The following is a 21,128-nucleotide window of genomic DNA, read 5'->3' as shown; positions in this document are numbered from 1 at the left end:
ACATCTGGAAATAATTTCAATGTAGCTTTTATTTTGACATTCTCACAACTTCTGAAATAAAATAAAATTACCAAGTCGCTTGACTACGGTTATATACATGATTTATTGACTTTTAAAATCAGCATATATACAAACTACAATAATATACAAGACATTAATACAAGAAGTTAAATCAGTACAATATCCTCTTTCTCACACAACTTGCACGGTTGTATAAGCGCTAAAAGTCACTTTCTTTTCATTTTTCTTCTTATTCTCATCTTTCTTGATGACACTTTTTAAATTCCCCCCTTTGTAGCTCAGCTCCCCCACACTGTTCCACCGACACTCACTCATCGACTCCGTACCAAAATCTCTCAGCTTCGGCGACAACCCAAACAATCTGTTACTCATCGGAGAGTAAGTGGGCGCAGTGTCGATGTATCTGTAAGCCATCGGTGTGAAAGCACGAGTCTCGCTCTTGCTCCTTTGCTTCTTCAACAATCTCGGCACCGAATTGGTCCACGTTGGTTCCATCTTGGGCTTGGAAGTCAACAAAGTGGTCACCAGATTCGGCTTGATCGGTTTCTTCTCCTTGAGTTGGCTCTTGGCGATGAAGTCCTTCTCTTTGATCGCGTCCACATTGACGTTGACTCTAACGTATTCCCCTCTGAGGACGTCGGAGGTAGTGGGGGTGGCCTTAGAAGGGGGCGGCGGCGGCGGCGCTTTTCCTTTAATCTTCTTGCGTCTATCTGGACGTCTGGGTGTTGTACTTAGAAGGTCTTCAGCTGAATTCCAAACTTTTCTAAGAACGGTCCTATCGAGGGTGGTTTGTGTGACTAGGGGTTGTTTTGGGGTGCTCTTCAACGTGCTGACTTTCCTCTCGCTTATCTCTGGGGTATTGATGCTAATTATACTCGTGGGCCCCTCATTCGTAGCCAAAAACTTTGACAATTCCGGTTCCCGCGTGATCTCAATATGGGTGACTCCATTATTGTCAGTTCTCTGCAACAAGTTGAACTTCCCGCCGGAATTGTTGTACGCCTTCTGATTGGTCACAGCCTTGACCGCCGTGAAATTCAGATAGAAATTCCTCAAGTTGTTCAAATTGTCGAACTTGAAAACCAGAGCTTCCTTTTTGATGACGAAAACGAGAACGTCCGGGAATTTGACGTCGGTGTAGCAGACGCAGTCGACTAGATTGTAGGACTCTCTCGGGTGGTCTCGGTTCGGCTCGCTCGTTTCCGTGTCGCTGTCGGAGCTTGCCGAACCGTTAGCGCTGTCTGTCTCGGCTGTTTTCGTTTCGAAACTTCCATCGCTCGACACGATCGACAGGCTGTCGATATCCGACTCGAAGCCCTCGTCGGGAGTTTCCGGTTTCGCGCGTAAAACCAGATCGAGTTGGTTGGGGTTGAGCTGGAGGTCGTATTCGGGAAGCGGCGGCTTGCGATGTTGCGACTTTTCCACCAAAGTCGCCAAGGAAGCCGGAGTTTCCTCCCTAAGGAGCAGAGTGGCGATGGGCATTTTCGGATGGCATTATCTGCAAGAAAAACGCAAAATCAGTCAAACTAAAAAAATTACAAGCTTACTGGAGTTGGAAATTATTCAGAAAGCACCTTACAAAGTACTGATAAAGAGTGTAGTTTTGTTGGTGCTAATCACGACTGATTCACCTGGTGCTACTCATTAGTATTGTATGTAATTTATTTGCTTTTAACATTAGCAGAAAAGTGATAATTTGCTTCGTATTCGAAATTGTCAGCTCTCTCTTAGCAGTTAATGATTTATGGAGTATACTGTTTAGAAGTGCTTTAGAAAATTAGTACATAATAAATAAACAATATCTAATTTGTTAAATGTAAAAGCGTAAAATCTACGAGTACTAATGATTTAAGTTGAAAGTTAAGATTTATAAAATATTGAAATGAATTGCGTAAAAAGTAACTGGAAATCAGTGAATTAATTTATCTTGGCAGACAAGATGGAAAAATAAACTTTTCTTTTTCATCAATACAAGAACTAGGTCGGTCACCTTGATGGTATGAGCTGGAAATGCTTCAAGATTGATCTTCAAACTTTCTTTCGGTGGGAAAACTCATACTTGTGGGTATTGTACATAATGAGAATGAAAGTTACAAAAGAAACTTTGAAAAAAACAAGAAAGGCCCGAATTTTGCAATTTATTATTGTCTTAAAAGATTGTAGATCCCAAACACGCTCAAACTATTTTTATTCCTGTCTCAAGAGAAATTTTAAATATAATTTCAGGTGACAATAGACAAGTTTTTCTGTTGTCAATTTCTGGAAAAGAAAAAGAAAACAGAGAAACGTAGAGTTTGAGTGCAATTAAAACAAGATTAGAAGAAGATTATTTTGTTATAATTCCGCTAAAAACGTTATTTTTAAGTAAAACGTGAGCTCCGAGTTTAGTTAACCTTGTAGAGGGGTTGAATTCTCTCATGGGCTGTAACCTTGGAGATATCTGCGCGAAGGCAGAGCGATAAACCAGTGAAAAATCTGTAAATGAAAAATGACCGGGCACTGTGGCCGCGTGATAGGCGGTGCCGGTTCAAATTCGGGTGGTCCGGGGTTCTAATCCCTGGCCGCACTGTTGTTGGAAAACGTTTTTTTCAGAGGTTTTCCTCATCTGGTCCGTCTTCCCCATACACAGGAGCGAATGCTGCTATGAAAAACACGCGACGACAGCGTCCCACCCGCGGGAGACTTCTCTTAACTCTACCGAGGGTCGGACCGCGGTTATATGGGCGCAATAACGGTCACTACTCCGAAAAGCCCTCAAGCCATAACAGAGTCCCAATGTGTGTGTGTGTGTGTGTTGGCCTCTACTGCAGTGTCCTGATTTAAACCCAATAGAAAACATGTGGGATGATAGTGACAATTTAGCTAAAATCCAGAATTACATTTACCTAGATAAAGTAACCGAAAATTTACGGAAAGGATCAATGCCATTAGAACCCGCTTGTGTTGGGTTCAAGACAATTTTCAAATTGTCTCTTGAATTTAAAACAGAATTTTCGTTTTGATGGTTTGGTTTTATAATTGCGCCAGCATTTATTCTACATGACAGTTTTATTTATGTAAAACGTAATTATTTCAAAATCATCATTTTATAAACAACCGAAAAACTAGCAACAATGGACAAATCTGAGAACCCTCTAATTTGTAAAAGACGTAAAGTAATAGCCGGTTCACAAGAATGTTTTTCCACTTTCTGCGAAAATGTCAACGAACCTTATTAGGCCCGAATTCCGGACCGCACACAACTCCCAAAAAACCATCTCCCCGACCGCAGTTTCCGGTCGATTCCGGCACCGACCCCGGAGCCGGTTCTGCTTTTTGCCAGAAGTGGGTAAAAAGGTGGCTGTGCATTGTCTCAGCCTACTTCCTGGTCGCGTTTACCGGAGCGGCTCCGACACAGTCACTGGAAACGCGTATCAGAATTACGACGTGTTATTAGATGACATCCAGATAGCCGTGACCACGTGACGCGTCGCCCACAAAGTGACCCACAAGCGTCATTTGTTTATTTTCAGTGGAGCCGGCGGTACCGCTCGTCCGGTCGTGACACCAACTTCGCCCGTAAAAGGTGTCCGTTAATGAAATTAGCGTTCCGGGATTCGTCCGATGCCCGGCAACAATTTGTTTTGGTGTCTGTATTGTTGGACGCATAAAAGAATTCCGCATTTATAATTTCGAGGAATCTCACAATCGCAGCTTTTTCCAGAAGAGAAACTGTAAAGCGAGGAGGATAATCGAGCTGGGGCTCTCTGAATCTAGCGTCTGACTCGGCTGATTTATGCTTGCATTGAAGATTTTTTTAGCACAACATCAATGAGGTGGAATGCTTTGAATGTTAATTTTGCGGAGACTTCCGGTTGTTGCTGCGAAAGAACAATCTTCGCGTGTTTCTTCAATAGAATTAAACTCGAATTTACTGTTCTGTTCTTAAACGAACGTGGAAGCGGATGCAGAAACATGCAACCATTGACTTTGATGGTGGCCATGATTTCCGGTGACTTTGACGCAATTATTTCGACAATTGCTCTTGAATTAGTTTGCATAATCATTACATTAGTGTTCAACTCAATCAATTCAAGTTCTTGATTAAGTTTGTTTCTCGAACAAAACCACCTGTTTTAATCTTCACATTTCAAAAAGTAATAAAATTAAATTTGTGACCTTGAATGTAAAAATGCTATGCAAATTTTTTATCACCCACAGATTTTTTGTGATCGAAGTGAACGTGTTATTATCTTCTGCTTACACAGCTTGCCCTTGCTCAGATTACACGTACTATACCATCATTTTAGTACAATGGTATCTAGTACAATAGTACTTACAGCAACATACCAAAGAAGTGTTTCAACCACCCCCACCCTTCTTGTTACGTGTGTGGCGATCTGGTGATGTCATTTTTAAAACTCAAAAGCGCAACATTAATTCATCATTCATTAAGCAACGTTAGCATCTTTATTTTGGTTGGAAAGTGGGCGACGAAGACAAGAGTAGCACTCTTCATATCTGCTGCTGCTTTTTGAGGAATGAGCAAAGCAAGCGATGATGACTCATACACTAATACCATCAGTCAAGAAGAGAAGAAAATAGCTTTTACAATGATCTTAATGTTGAAGCAAGCACTTCTTCGCGTGCGTCTCAGTTACTAACACAAGAAAACCGTGATGACTTGATGCGTGGTCTAAATTTGTTCAAAAAGTGCGCATAACTACTAGATCTAGATCAAAAGACTGGATGCAATTGATGCAAGGGTATATTACTTTCAAAATGATCAGAACAAATTTAATTTTTTTTTTGCGAGAATTAAATTTAGTATATTATAATGATGATGGTTATGTTGAAGGTACTGGATCATGATCACGATACAAAAGAGTGACATTTGCTCTTTGACTCGTCTTAAGCTGTACGCTTTCATAATGAAAATAAGTTTCCTTCATGTGAAGATCAAAAAGAGCCATTATGAAACATATTTGTGGAAAATGAACTAAAACCTGAAAATCATTGCTCTTTTTGGTTGGATAGAATCTTGGATGTAGGAAATTTTGTTGCCTCCTGTGTAAATGGGATAGCAGAGATAGAAAAAGCCATTATGTAAAAAGGGCGTGGACGAAACGTGAGCCACTTGCTCGTACTACAGGAAAGAAAAATATCTTAAACACTCTTGGCTGAACTGAAATAGTTATTTACATTAGAGTACGGGATGTGAATTTTCCGGCACGACAACTGGTTTCGGGCACGATGGCGCAGCCGAGTGCCTGATTAGTTGGAGGGCCGGAAAATACGTCCCGTACGACATTTGTATTAGACTTTTCGGCTGACCAAAATATTAAATCTTTTAAAAATCAAGACTAATTTTATTGTAGAATTTGACATCGTCAATAAAGAATCGAATGCTGTGGAATCAATTCCTTGACGACCGTGACCGCTCATTTGTTTTTTTCCTAACAAATTATTTGCCGGCTAAATTTTCACGGTCGTGCTTCAAAATTTGATTTTGGTGTATTAATCGAGTGAAAAAAATGTCTAGTATATAATATAGAGTGAGTTAAATGTGACACCAGAGGCAGTACAACTAGTGGCAGGACTAAATTCTGAATTATTACCACAAAAATCGAAACAACGTTACATAGAACAATTTTTTCTCACGAAAGTATGTAATAACTATTCTTTAATTCACAAATTTTTAATAAACCATATTTTATTACAGACAGTTTTATTAATAGGTGTTTGTGGTGCCTGTCTCCGAAAGGAGTTATATACTCTGAAAATGGAAAATGTCAAGAGAAGATATTATATTGATAACTGACACAAAAACCAATATTTGTAGATCGTTTGCCATTACCAATCCAAACTGGGTTGAAACTGTGAAGAAATACATATATGGAAGTCAGGTTAAATTGGTATTAAAACAATTTCAAATAAAATTGACAAATATTTGAACCTTGATTGCCCTATGGACACAAGATTGAAGTTCCTAAAATGATTCGTGATGACTGATGGCCTTCCTTCAACATCAAAAACAAAATGTACTGTGTTGCAGCTACAGCTCATCAAACAATGGTGAGTTGTGTCACAAACTTCGATACAGTGCTTTTATCTACTTGAATTTTTAGCAGTTGCTTCCAATGTAACCATCCAACATTGAGAATTCCATCATCAGTACCATAAGAGAAGCACCAGTACAACATATTGACATTCAACCCAGAAGTAATAAAGCTGACAGTTACCAAATTGTTTCTGCATTGTTCTCTAAAGTGGAGAATTGTAACAATAATGTTTACAACTGTAATTTTACAAAATAAATTATGTTAATAATGTTGCAAATTATTAAAATGTCTTGTACTTAACCACTACTTCCTGGTGAAAACGAATCATCTTTCTTCAGGTGAATACAAGATTTTGGGGTTAGAATGTTTTGTAGATTTTTATTTTCCAGTTGCACTTTAGCACTAACAGCTAGTACTGGATAAAGTAGGTACACAAAACCATATATCAACTTCTGTGGTTTTGTTTTATTGTGCAGATATTTATGAAATACCTGACAATTGTCAAAATTTTTGACATATAAAGCTGCCAACCCAATAGGTTGTATTTTCCCTGTTACGATTATTTTCTTTTTTGATCGATATAAATTAAACAAACACATTTATCGGAAAAATTATTCAGGGAAACGTGTTTTTTTACACCAAATTAAAGTAACGTATGGACACTTTAATTTTAAAGTAACTGTGAAAAGAATAAATCAACGGTGTCCGCACATTTTTCCCGTACTCCACTAGATTTTTCCCACATTCCACTAGAAATTTTTGACATTGTACGGGAAATCGCACCTCCTTTGACCTAAAGTGTAAGGTAACGCTATATTTCCCAGATTGGGAGGCCGAAAACATCTATTTGCCATTCTTACGCACTAAACTACGGCTTATCAAAATTTTTGTTAGGATAATGAGCAGAACAGCGATACATTTTTATATTTGAAAGAAAAATTTCCCTGAGTTAATGACGTTAAAACAAAGACAGGACATTTCCAACCTGGAAAATCGGTATAAGGGCAAGTGACTACTACTGAACACTCAAGAGGGACGCTCTTTAAGCAAAATATTCTAGGAAGTCATCTATTGTTACATTTCAGATAACTAATGTATGGTTAATAAATGTATATTTGGCTATAGTGTGTTTACATTGAAACTATGTGTCACTGAAAAACCTCATATGTTACAAAAAACAAATGTCACATTTAGGTTCGAAAGAAAAATTCTGTAAAAACCATGACTTAGTCCTAGTATGACAAAAAAAAAAAAGTGTAAACCAGTACTTTAGACAAAATAATGAGGGAACAGCTCCACAGCACCTACGAGTAGGACAGACTAAAAATAGTAATTTGTGTATCAAGGCCTAAAAAGTGCATCTTTTTCGTCCGAGTCTGGGTTTTCTAGTCGAGGCGGAGCCGAGACTTAAAACAGGCGAGGACAAAAGGCACTTTTTGGTCGAGGTCCACACAACGTTTTTCGTGTTCATTTAGTCAAAAATTTTGAAAAACATGAATAAATTGTAAATTTTGAGGTTATCTTTGACAGATGTCAAGTTAGGTATATAAACTGAAAAATTAATATATTTAGTTATACACCACTTTTCACGTTATGTATCTCGGGAAACGAATACGAAGAAAACATTTTTACGCGGCTTCTAAATCGTCACTACTTTGGCAAAGAATTGGAAAAATTGTTGGTATTTTAGACAATTAGAATCATACAAAATATATCCAACACAAAAATGTCAGCATCTTGCGAAGCATCTTACATAAAAAGTGCAATATGATCAAAAAGAAAACAAATCAGAGCAGGCGTTGCATGTCGTAGCGGATTCTGTGCAAATAAGCATTCAGACGTAGACAATTTGGAATTATAATTGTACATTTTATTACGATTATCAGATAATGGAGACAATTTATAAGATAAACAAGAGCAACATTTTACATTTGTAAGAACAGATAAATTACCAGCTTTATTTCCAAACGCGACGCCACTGGTAAGCATATTTTTGGGTGAAATGTAAAAGAAACGTCAGTTTTAAATCAACGGTGTTGATATTAACGTTGAAAAAAAGTGTAAGCAACAACTATCCCAGAATAAGTGGTAAAATGGGTTTTACCACTAATAATGAATTAATTAATGATATATTTTTCGAGAAGTAAGCAACCAATAAAACAATTGTGAATAGGAAGCATACATATGTGTACGATTAAGCTAGGACAGACGTTTCCATGAAACAAAAGATGATTGGATTTGTTTTCTTGTTGATCACTCTGTATCTTTAACTATTTATCACAGAGAAGTAAGACTGGACTTTGTTAGAAATAGTACATTAAGGAAAAACCATTAGAATAGATTTTTTTTTTTTTAACTTATTGCGCTGGTTTACAAGGAAGATTTATGCATGGATAGGACTGCTATATCTCAGAAGCCCTTATTAGTCCTTAAAAAATGCCAAAAATAAAATACCTCAGAATTCATTCAACTCCCTTCGAAGTAATCAGTAAGAAAGCATCCAAAACATTTTTCTTTAACATATTAATTTTTTCCACTATAGTGAGAACGTTCACATCGTTACTGAGTAGCTGTAGTGCTTGTGCCTACATGTTAGCTTATTATGAAAATTTATTAAAGATATTTAGTTTTTGACTAATACAACAGACAAATTCCAACCATTTTTGTAAAACAAACAAAAAATGTGTAGAGATCAAAAAGTTGTCATCAAGTGAATATTTAACATTTTTTACCTGGATAATTAACAATGAAAACAATATATTTGATTTACCACAATAGATTGTGCCAAATCAATATTCAACGACGTGTAAGAATCAGTAAGTGTCGATGTGTAAGAACGTTATATGATTGGGTAAGTAAATTATGTGACTGTAAAACGAAACATAAATGTTACATTATAAATCATCATCCGACAAAGAGAAAATGTGTGTTGTTTTTCTTGACCAGGAAGATTGTAGGATTAGAAGATTTTACAGTTGAACGAATTCGAGAACAATAAACAGAAGATTAATTGAGTGGGCATTATCATTACCTATAATAACATAAAACTACTATTCCTTAAAACTTTAATAGATTAAAATGAAACTTATTCTTCAGTGATGAATGAAAGTTCAGTTAATTTGTAACGGAATAAGATAAACACACATCCAAATAAATCGCCTGTTTGAAAATGTTTCTCATTTTTCAAATTTAGGGAAATATTGGTGTCCTAGAGTTGCGAAAAAGCTCCATAACTTGTTTGTTGTTAAAGATATCAACTTTTCCTCTTTTCTAGATGATAGCTACACTTCTACTGCACATTCGGAAAATATTGCGGTATACAGTGAGCGGCAAAAGTATGGAATAAATTCCTTAAAAATTAAACAAAATTTTTTTCAAAAAAAATCTTTGGACAGGTTAATTTTAGTTTATAAAAATACATGTTTTAGTACCAAAGAAAATTCTAAGCAGTCATTTGTTTTCAAGTTATGACGTCATCGAAAGTTTTTTTAAATGGAAACCCCCTATTTTTCTTGTTTTTGTTTGTTATAAAATTTATTTTTTTTGACTTTTTTTTTTTTCTCAAAAATTTCCTTATGTAAGGTAACAAAATTTTTATACTGGCGTTTAGACAATTAAAAGGCCTATCAGAATCAAGAAAAAAAATAGAGACTGCTTGGAATTTTATTTTGTATTAAAATATGTATTTTTATAAACTAAAATTGACCTGTCCAAAGATTTTTGTGAAAAAAATTTTGTTTAATTTTGAATGAATTTATTCCATACTTTTGCCCCTCACTGTATATACCGTCTGTCCGAATATTATAAAAACACTAAAGTTATGTTTTTTTAAACGGAACCTACCCAGTTTGATTTCATTTTTGAATTCTATGCTAAATTATCAATCAAATTTATACAGGTCGTTTTTACTTATCTGCCATCGTTTTTGATCAGTGGCGCTTTTTTTACCAGAATTTCGAATTGCGGGGGTCCGTTCGAAAATTCGTACCTTCCAAATCGTTACGCATAAATTAAAATAATTGACACTGTTTGATTCCTGAATGTTTGCCGCATCTGTTGAGTGTTTACTCAACACCCTGCTCAGTCGCGCGATTTTTTAAACATAACAAACTAAAAATTTCGAAAACTAATTTTTTTCAAATGGCATCCCGTATTTGTTATTGCACTGGTAGAAAGCTTTTTTGACAAGCTTGTCTTTAGCGGAAAAGTTCTTCCCAATTTAGTAATTTTAGGATAGCACCTAGAGTTTCACATTCGACTAATAAACCCTATACCGTTGGAAAGCTTACTTACATTCTTTTATAAACATTTTGTATTTATTATAAGTACTTGTAATCCTTCTGCATTAATATTTCTTTATTATCTGCTGCATTTGCCGAACCATTTCTGGTATTTTTGACTCTTTGAAACAAATTACAAAATTTCACAAAAATGACTAAAATGGAATTTCATTTAATTTTTATTTTGGGTCTATAACTCCAACCGTTGCTTTTGATTGTGCAGTGGTTTGAGTGTTGAGATTTGCAAAACCACATTGCCACCAAGGAATAAGTACAATAAAATTTAATGAAGTTTCAATAGCGGAAAGGATATTGTTTCTATTCTTGGATTTTCGTTTCGTATAATAGAATGTTTTCTCTACCGCATAGTACGCTTTGCTGGACCCCCCACATCCGCACCTTTTTCTTCTGTTCCATTTCAGTATTAAAAAAATTAAAACAATTCCTACAAGTTCTTTCGATAAACAAGATTTTTCTTTCATGTTTTTTAAATGTTCATAGCTGTAGTTCTTATTATGTTAGTTTGAGTGTATTGTTCTTTCAAGGGAATTATCGTTACTTGATAGAAATATCGGCAATGATAAAAAAAATCTGGCTTAGATGCTGTATCTCTTATTTTATAATAATAATAATATCAAATATTTAGGTATTAATCAATCAAATCATATTCAACACTCAATTATAAAAGAAAATTTAGAAAAGCAATTTTATTTAAGAATTAAATCTATTTTAAAATCAAAATTAAATGGTAATAATTTAATTAAAGCAGTTAATACATATGCTGTTCCATTACTGACCTATTCTTTCGGTGTTATAAAATGGTCCAAAACTAATTTACAGAACATAAACATTAAAACTAGAGTTCTTTTTACCAAATTTAGTAAACACCATCCTAAATCTGCTATTGAAAGATTTAATTTACCACGCGAAAACGGTGGGTTTTTCAAATCTAGAAATACTGCTAAAAAATCAAATTGCTTCACTAAAAAATTATTTCCTAAATAGAGCTCGTGATAACATCTTTTTCAATGCTTGGGTTTCAGCCGATAAAGGCTACACACCTTTAAATTTAAGTGATAATATAATTTCAGACATTATTAAGCCAAATATACCTGACACAATTGCAAATATAAAACAGAAGTCTTTACATGGGAGATACTTTAAAGAACTGGAACAACCAGAAGTTAATATTCAGGCCTCTCATGCATGGCTTAAGAAATCAAATATTCACCCCGAGACGGAGGGTTTTATATTTGCAATACAAGATCGTGTTATAAATACAAGAAATTATAAAAAACACATATGCGGTTTACAATCGATCATTTCTTCTTGCACCGTTTTGGCTCAAAGCGAATATAAAAAACGTCACGATATATTCGCTAAAATTATACACATGAATTTAGGTGTTAAATTCAATTTATTAAAGAATACACAACCACATTATAGTTGTACACCAGAAAGTTGTTTGGAAAATGACAGTTACAAGTTATATTCTGATAGAACAATTTTAACTGACATTCATATTAAGCATAACAGACCAGACATTATAATTTTAAATAAAAAACAAAAGCAAGCATATCTTTTAGATATAGCTGTTCCAAATTCACATAATATAACACAGACATATAACACAAAAATTAATAAATATTTAGAGCTGTCCGTTGCTATGAGAAATCTTTGGTGTTTAGAAAAAATTTCAATTTTACCACTTGTAATTTCAGCAACGGGAATAGTACCGCAATCTCTTTTTAAAAACTTAAAAATTCTGGATTTAGATAACACATTGGTAGATGAAATTCAAAAAGGTATATTATTATACTCATGTCACATCGTGAGGAAGTTCCTTAACATTGACACAGAACATAATACACAACAAAGTCAAAATGCGGAGGCAAGACGCCGGTAATTATGTTGATAAGCACTGCACTATTACTTGATAGTAATATCCGTAATAGTGTATGTACTCCGGCAAAATTGCCGTGCCGCCGGGTGGAGGTGGGATACGAAAAAAATCAAAAAACAAAATGCAATGCAGATAAAGATAAATAAATTTTGATAAAAATCCTACAATCAAGAATTATTATTGCTGTATTTAATAACTAATTTAGAAGTTAGATAACGCTGAATATATCAACTCGAAGATAAAAATCTATGTATAATTTGACAAATTTACGATGGTCCTGGTTACAGTAAAGATCAGTAAAGTGTATCTTCAGGGATTATAAAATAATAAATTCAACTAGTTTTCCAAACAAAGTTAATAATAATGTTCGTTAAAACGTTCCATTCGGATTTTATCTGGGCTTAGATCCCCAAATAAAGAACGGACGTACTTTCTCGAAACGTTTATCTTCTCAGACGTCATTTCCAGCATTTCTCAATCGTACTACAGAGGGCAGAAGATTGAGGAAAATTATTACCGATGTAGCAAACGTGGAGTACTTAATTGCCTCTGATCACACTTTAATTATCACCAGTCGACCAAACGCCGCCGCCGACCAGAGAAAGTACTCTCACGAATAGAAGATGGGTGTTATTATGTCCGAAACAGCGATAGAGCTTTAGGGGAATTCCAATTTTGACAGTTCGATTTGTTGCCGGTGAACCAGAAAACGACCACCGCGTCCAGTTTCGACCTACTGACGAACCCTCCGAGCGATTGTCGCTTTCTATTTCAGCAATGTGAATGAGGCTTGCAACACACGATAAATGCTGGACTTGTGCAAGTGGCTGGCTCTGGAGGGTTATGGTTGATTACCGTTTTCAAAGCGGTTCTAGGTCAGCGCGATTCGTTCCTATTCAAAAAACTGTTTGGAAAAATGATTAAAATCTGCACAAAATTGGTACCTAGAGAGATAATTCGATCAAAATGAAAGAAAGAAATTTGGTAGATGTATCAACCAGATAAGTGTAAATCTGAAACAATCATAATGGAAAAGAAAATGAGAAAAGAATATTTGGGACAAAGATTTGGCAGTAAAAAATGTGTAAATACTTCAATAGAGATAAAAAATATATTGGTAATTTAATAAAAACAAATATCCAAATTTAACACTCCTAGATTTTTTACTGGTAGTGTTTAGCAAATCTGTTTTTTTCTTAAAAACTATCCATTGTTACTAATTAATAATTTCGAATGGAAAACGTTTAATAAGTGACGTAAGTAAAAATTTGTCTTGTGATGTGGTACAGCAAGCACAGAAATAAGCAATTACTTATTATTAAAATACTTATCCAAGATATTTTTAAAACATATTGTTCAGGATCTGTAGGCTGGAAAATATTGATCGTAAAAAATACAATAAGAAACAAAAAATAAAAATAAAATAACAAGAGACGTGAAAGCTTATTATTAGCTCAAGTTCTAAGAATTTCTAAGATAATTTACAAAGAAATGATCAGCAAAAGCCATAGTTGAGAGCCATGACAGCTTAGCAATTTCACCACAGCCGTGCCTACTAATTACACGCTGTCCGCGAAAATCATTCAAAAATGCTAATCAAAGCTTTGCTAATTGATACAAAATTGAATAATCACCGGTGAGCAGCTTATGAATGCGACTCGTTGCGAAACTTATGATAATTTCAACTTGGCACGCTTTTAATGTCGTTCCAAACCACGAACTGAATCGGTACCAAACGGTGTCAAATCACAACAAATCACGACCAACGGAGAGCACAAAAATGATAAATAGGGCGTGTCTTGACTTCCCCCATTGCCGCCAATTCCTTAAATTCCTGCTATTATGTAGGAGTGTATAGGATCAAGTTGGACGAAAGTGGCGATCACCTCCGTTATTTGGCGTTTCTAATGCCCTCGAGGTCTTCGCCACAACACAAACGAGTGAATGTAGGCGGCTCGACCTGTTACTCTAACGCGGATTTATTGTGAAAATCCGATTCGCACATTATTTACAGATTTTAAAGAACTGATCCGGCCAGATAAAACACAATAAATTTATTTCTACTTCATAAAAGATTCGATTGCAGGAGTGATATCATAATTATATGTCGGCAAAAAATAGAAAAGCTTGATGCATGTACCTATTCATATTTCAAATCTCTTATTTTCATTAACTGTAGCTGTTTTTTTTTGGTTGTAATAGTCAATGAGTGTATAATAGTTATTTATGGTACGAGTGTGTTATGTTAGCTGTAAGTCACGCGAGAAAAAGTTTAGATATACTCGTAATTTTCTCAAGTGACGTAACACTTGAGTGAGTTACAATTATAATTCACACGTGAGTTATGACTTATAAGACACGCGTGACTTATATATGTACTACTTTACTGGTCTGAAATGAGAACAATTATGACTCTATAAGTGGCAGGTGTTGGATAAAATAAAAAATAGTGTCGAATGCGAAAAATGTTACTTCCACCCCCACAAGCATGACTTCCAATTAAACAAAATAAATCACATGGTAAGACAATCAAATGATTTACGACAAAATGTTATATTTTATCAACAAAAGGATCATTTACCTTCTTAAAGTCTCTTATTCACAGCTTCATTATGAATGTGAATCGAGCCAGCCCGATCTCAAAATACCACTACCTACTCTCCACAAATCCCATTGTCGCATAATTTACGACCCTTGAATTACGCAGATCATAAATAAAATCAATTTTTAATTTTACAATGCAAATCTAATGAATGTTTTTTCCTCTAATTTCCTAAATAAATATCTCACATCAGTGTAAAAATCAAAAATTGAAAATCTGCTGTAATTTTTTTGTATTTAAATTTATAGCTTTATTTATTAACAACAAATTACCAAACAAAATATATTCTTAATAATTAGCCAATTACGTGTACCAAGTATGATAAGATTTGTTTAATCAGAAGTCGTTATTAGTAGTAAAACTTGCCGCACCCGATATAAGACAACAAAATTTGCTTTTATCATTTTACCAAAATTATCGCTAATTTAAATAACAAACAAAAACACCTATCATCGTCCTTGATAAGTGTAAATCTCCTCTATTTTTTTTTGATTCATTGAAAATTTAACATTTCGTCATTATGTTTTTGATTTAAAAAATACATTTGAAAAAATTTGCGTCTAGATCAGAACAATAAATGGAAGTCATTCAAGAAAATAAAAGGCAAAAACAAATTGAAACTAAAACAGCCGTGATAAAACATTAAAGCAATACTTTGACATTTGTTGATTTTTAGAGCATTCTAGTACTAGATAAATAACTTGAGTTATATCTCCCAGTGCAGTAGATTTGTATTAAAACAACTTACAAAAATATATTTTGACTTTTCCTTTTTTATAATACATCGTAACATGTAGTAATTCTATGTAACTGGTAAGATCCACACGTTTCCGCCTTGACCACTTTTGAAGAATGTCGTGTTGTCATTCTCATTGCTTAATCCTTCACTGAATCAGATAAAAATGTATTCTGTCATATAGAGGCTTTGTTAAACACGCACAGATGACGTTAATTTTGTGGGAAGTACCGAATCGTCCTTTAAATCATTCATTTTGTAGCTGTAACCTGGTCACATAAAAAATTACAATTTATTCATTTATATTAATCGCACAATTGCCAAAATTTTTCTTAACGTGGAATATAATTTTAATGTTTTCATCCATTTTTAAAATCCATTTTTCATTCTGCCCCAGACTCTTTTAATAACAAATTCAATTGTGCCGCTTCAGCTTCTTAGAGGATATCTTGGGGAACAATTTCGCCGGATTCTCTACCGGAAACCAGCAAGAATACAATAGGCAATTTTTCAAATTTTTCGTAAAACAAAAGAGATAGAAAAATTATATGTATGCCTCCTTTCCTAACGACCCCAAGACTTGTCCAAGTGAGGATTTTTGGATAAAGGACCAGAGCCTTTTCAGCTACACATCAGAAATGAGTCCATGGATGGGCCTGGTGTCAGATGGGTTCGGAAGGATGGCGGTGTAGCTACGAGAGGTGATTACTGATTATGCATCTATTTACGCATATCAAGATGAAAAAATCTGGGAATATCCACACCGGGATTCGAACCCTGCACCTCTCGAATGCAAAGCAGGGTGCTTAGCGCTTGGCCACGGCGCTCGGTACATACTCCGTGGGAAGAATTCAGTAATAAAGGAATAAAAAACAAAATTTAAGAAGCTAATAAAATTAATGTAAAATGAAAAATGAGGCCATTTGCGATTTTAAATTAGTCAGTCTTGTTCAAATAATTTAAACTCAAAAATTTTTTATAATTTGAATTTTAAATATGTATCACTAGTAATTTCGTCCGTTTACTTGTACTTTTGCATCAGTGTTTATTAGTACCGATTATTTCATTATTAATTTACATAAATATTACGACAAACTTGACATTTCAAATTTATGATTCACGACAAAAACTTAACAAAACTACTACAAACATTTGTTGATATTTGTTTTCATTAATTTATGTAAACAGCATGAGCTATGTATTCCCTCTCTCGACTTGTGCTCTTTCCTCATTTAAATTTATTCCACTTTGTCTTTACCCAAATACCGATCGAATAACAGCACTTCGGCCCCGATGAACCAACCAACCCCACAGAATTTAAATATTTAAATATTTTTTATGCATCTGGGTAATTCAGCCGTCCCCAATCGCGTCACGTCACCTCCTTCACTGTTACGCGGACATTCCGCATAATGCAACAGGTGGAGCGGCGACACCCGAAACCGGAGCACCACTGCGGAAGGTCTGGTCATCGAATTGAGCGAGGGATTCCCAGAGGAGTGACAGCAGTTCCGGATAATGAAGCTTCACGCGGCACGGCTTTATCTCTTAATCTCCAACATTACGAAAGACATTAGAGCCGGAATGATTCATTATTTCGTACACGATGAACATCTTGAATAATGGTCAAGGATTTTTTTAATTGTTTATTATTAAGGAAGTTCGCTTCCGTACCGGGGAATTATCGTGTAGCCATTTCGTAACGGTCGTAATTACCATTTGCAAGAGGTTGCGGTGCGATATGAAGAACCATTTATGCAAATCTTTCTATTAAAGGCGAAAAGTGAAATTGTTGGAATTGTTGCACGAGGAAAAAGCATGAAAAAGCGAGAAATCGAGACAGCGTTGCACAACTAAACATCCAACATTCTTGCAATCAATTAATATTTTTCTGCACCGACAAATTTGACTGGCAAAAAAGCGATTTTTTATAATTCCCTCCACTTGTTTCGTTCTTGGACTAGTTTCAAGGCACGCTATGATAAATGTCCGAAAATAATACACCCATCTTTGGCCCAGTTTTTCTACTAATTAGACATCACGGTCGTTGCACCTTTAATTATTATGACTCATTTTCTGTACTTTTGTTTACATTCTAATTCAAATTTACACTAGATGGAGAGTGCTCGGTAGGTAAAAGTAGTTAAAAGTCAAATATTGGTTAAGGAATTTTCGTCGCCTAAAGATAAGACGACGAGTTTCTCCGATAACAGCAGAGAAATCTCTGTAGTGTTCCTGAAAAAATAAAGCAGTAAGTGGTGAAATTGATTCTTCTTTTCCACCACATGTTTTTAATACTTCTACGCCAAGTTGTTTTAAAAAATTAATTACAAACTCTAATCATCATCATTAGAGTGAGTTGTCAGTATAATTATAATGATCTTAAATAGGGGGCACGGCATGGGGGCCAGATTTATTTATCATTACGCCCACTTTTTACAAGACATCTATGTCAGAGTTTCTTCATTCGAAATTGTATTGAAGTTGCTTCGGCGGTCACCCATCTAAATCCTAACCGCGGCCGACGGTGCTTAACTTCACTGATCGAATAGTGACAGTGCTTTAATAGATGTTGAGCGGGAGTGAAATACAATTATTTTTATTGTCATTATTATCATTAGAGTTGTTTTTGTAATTATCACTATTAAGATTATTTTTAACAGACAAAAATACTAACAATCTACAATAATTAATATTTTCCTTTAACTCGAAAAGCGGAGTCTTGCTTGTTTTCAAATTAGAATTAGAATACATTTCTTACATTCGTAGGACTGAAATAATAAATAATAATAAAACAAAAAAAAATGCAATAAAAATAAAATAGAGATTTTTCAGGCAATAAATATTATGTTAAACAGTAAGAATAATAAACACTATTAAATCAATGACCTTTCAAAATTGGTCGATCAAAAATATTGAAGAAAGCTCAGAACAATGAATTGTGCTGGGATTGTTCTGGTGGTTTTCCTGTAATATAATTCTTAATTAACATTTACTGGCGGAGAAAAGGTGTATATCAAGAAATTGCGTTATTCGCAATTGCTTCAGGTAAAAGTAACTACAAGTGAAATTGGTCGTTAAAAGCCAAATATTGGTAAATGGCGAGGAAAGTTGTCACCAAATGAAACTAAATGAGTCGTTAACAAATTTCGTTAATTGCTGCCGGTTAGGTAACGCTCGCTTAAGAAAAAATCGAAACGGGGTCGCAAATTTCGGCATTAACTCACCGCAATTGTGCCAAAAATCTCATCTAGATATTGTATAACTCCTGCAAGAAAGTTAGTTAATCCAAATTGAAAACTTGTCAAATTTCTCCTTTTGTCGACGATGAGTAATGTCTAAACCTTTGACCGTCAACTTTGTCATTTCATCTTTCATAGGTTAATTGCATTGAAATTTATTTGTATTTGGGTGCGCTGCCCATTAATATTTACAAATGAAAATTGTTTGGCCACGATTATACCGAAAACAGAAATAAATTCGTTCGACAGGTCCGCATTGATCTAAGATCAAGGTTGGCAATCTTCGAGGAATTTTAAGCGGGATTCTGTTAATTAACGAGTGCCGGAATGAAAGCGCATCGATCGAAATGTCAAACGATCACAATTTGTAAACAAGAAAAATCCAGAAAGTCGAAGCGATCCGGTTTTGGCGGGACGGCGAAATTCGGCACGTGTCAGATCGGGCGAGGATCGAGGCAAGAGCGGTCAGCGCCACCAGTCCATCAAAAAAATTCTAACAGACATTCGGGGAAATAGACAGAACTTGGTACTCCTAAAAGATTTTTGCGTCGAAAAGAATCTACAGAAAGATCTTTGGGAAAATGGTTGAAACTGCAAGTTCGGTACTGTTTAAAAAGTTTTGGCAAATGCGGTCACGAATCCGCTTAAAAAAAATGTCACTGGCAGATCTTTGGGAAATGAGTTCGGTACTGTTCCAAGATTTTTGGAAAAAAAAATCTAATACCTCTAAGACATTGGGGAAATGGACAGAACTGTGAGTTCGGTACTGCTCAAAGATTTTTGGCAAGAGCGGTCAGAGGTACCAATCCGCCAAAAAACTCTAACTGGCAGATATTTGGGGGAATAGTTGAAACTGTGAGTTCGGTACTGTTCGCAGATTTTTGGCAAAAAAAAAATTAACAGGCAGATATTTGAGAAATTATATGGAACTATGGGTTCGGTACTGCTCAAAACTTTTTGGTAAGAGCGGTCAGCGGGACCAATCCGTCACAAAAAATTCTAACACAAAGATATTTGAGGAAACAGTTGAAACTATGGATTCGGTACTGCCCAAAAATTGTTGGCAATATCAGTACCGTCAAGGTATCCAGGAAAAAATCGCATTTGGGAAAAATAATTCTGTAAGGTACTACTCAAAGTTTTTATAATATGAAAATAAATTATTATTTTGAGACTGGCGTAAAATATTTGGAAGGATTCGCAGGTCATCTTTGAGGTACTGTCGTACTGACCTTTAAATTATCCAAAATTGAAAATGTAATCCAAATCCATAATGGGGCACACACCAACCACTGCGATCACTCCCTCATCATCACTTTTCTTGTGGAAATCGAATCACTGTAGTCTGCACAAACACCGAAAACCGTTGCGGCGAGCGCACTGTCGCGTTCCAAATCGATCAAAACACCTGTTGCTACTAAAAAGGGGGAACGAGCAAGTAGGCTGTGCACCTCCACGAGTCAGGTGAATGGTAGTACCCGGACGTACTCTCTCGAACCGTCTCGCATCGTCCATTCGATGCAGAAATCCACCATCAGAAGAAGCGCTTCGAAGCGATTTTCCGCGGGATCGTTCGCCAAATGGGTCTACAGGGGCAAGGTCAAGGTTTGGAAATTTGTTATTCTTGAGTTGCGGAACCTTGCGGATAGGACGTCGCGGTTTGTATATGCCACGGCCGAGAGTGACTTATTATCGAAAATGACCATCAGATGCCTTGCATGGCACCGCATTAATCATCTACTGACTCAATTTCTCATTTCCATAAGTTAGACGCAATGGTCAAAAACGATCGACTCCCAAGTTATGTTTTTGGAGACTTTAACGCCAGAGTGAGACAGGAGTTGCGACGAAATAGTTTCAATAGTTATTTACACTCCACATAATTGTATTAAAATTTACTATTTACATTACACACTTTTGTTGAGACAATTGAAATGGATGACATCAATGCATGAGAAAATTTTATTAACACCATTTTGTTAATTCGTTCAAAATTGATGCTAACCAATCTGCATGAAATATTCATGAAAAATATTACAGAGATGTCAACAACGTTGTTATCACAACAATATTATAAACCAAATATTTTAACTAACCAGAGATATCTTAATTAAATGTTTTATAAGTAGGTGTTATGAAATTGGAAAAGTTCCAGTATCAGCTAGGTAGGTATCTACATATATTAAAATATCTCTATCAAATCTGAAAGGTTATAATTATTATTTTGATTAAAAATTCAATTACTGATTGAATTGATATTTATTTTTTAATGCTGTTAATGCGTGAGCTCCAGGAAATATTAA

At 35.2% G+C, this 21,128-nt stretch overlaps 1 protein-coding gene and 1 long non-coding RNA gene across 2 annotated transcripts; one reads left to right on the top strand and one right to left on the bottom strand.

The window, feature by feature from the left end:
- Positions 1-84: 84 nt before the first annotated feature.
- LOC138128354 (uncharacterized) lies at positions 85-20,351 on the bottom strand. Its single transcript, XM_069044557.1, has 2 exons — positions 20,058-20,351; positions 85-1,519 (listed from the first exon to the last, which is right to left on the bottom strand). Exon 2 carries the CDS (start codon positions 1,501-1,503, stop codon positions 193-195), a length of 1,311 nt encoding a protein of 436 aa, XP_068900658.1. The 5' UTR covers positions 1,504-1,519; positions 20,058-20,351; the 3' UTR covers positions 85-192.
- LOC138128355 (uncharacterized) lies at positions 4,903-6,330 on the top strand. Its single transcript, XR_011158612.1, has 2 exons — positions 4,903-6,075; positions 6,129-6,330. It is a non-coding gene; the product is annotated as an uncharacterized lncRNA (long non-coding RNA).
- Positions 20,352-21,128: the final 777 nt, after the last annotated feature.

The sequence above is a fragment of the Tenebrio molitor genome, chromosome 4 (genome assembly GCF_963966145.1).
Source record: "Tenebrio molitor chromosome 4, icTenMoli1.1, whole genome shotgun sequence".
Taxonomy (NCBI): domain Eukaryota; kingdom Metazoa; phylum Arthropoda; class Insecta; order Coleoptera; family Tenebrionidae; genus Tenebrio; species Tenebrio molitor.
This window is presented reverse-complemented; position numbering and strand designations above follow the sequence as displayed.

Excerpts from the sequence above, each read along its gene's own strand:
- LOC138128354 (XM_069044557.1), bottom strand. The coding sequence starts at position 1,503 with ATGCCCATCGCCACTCTGCTCCTTAGGGAGGAAACTCCGGCTTCCTTG.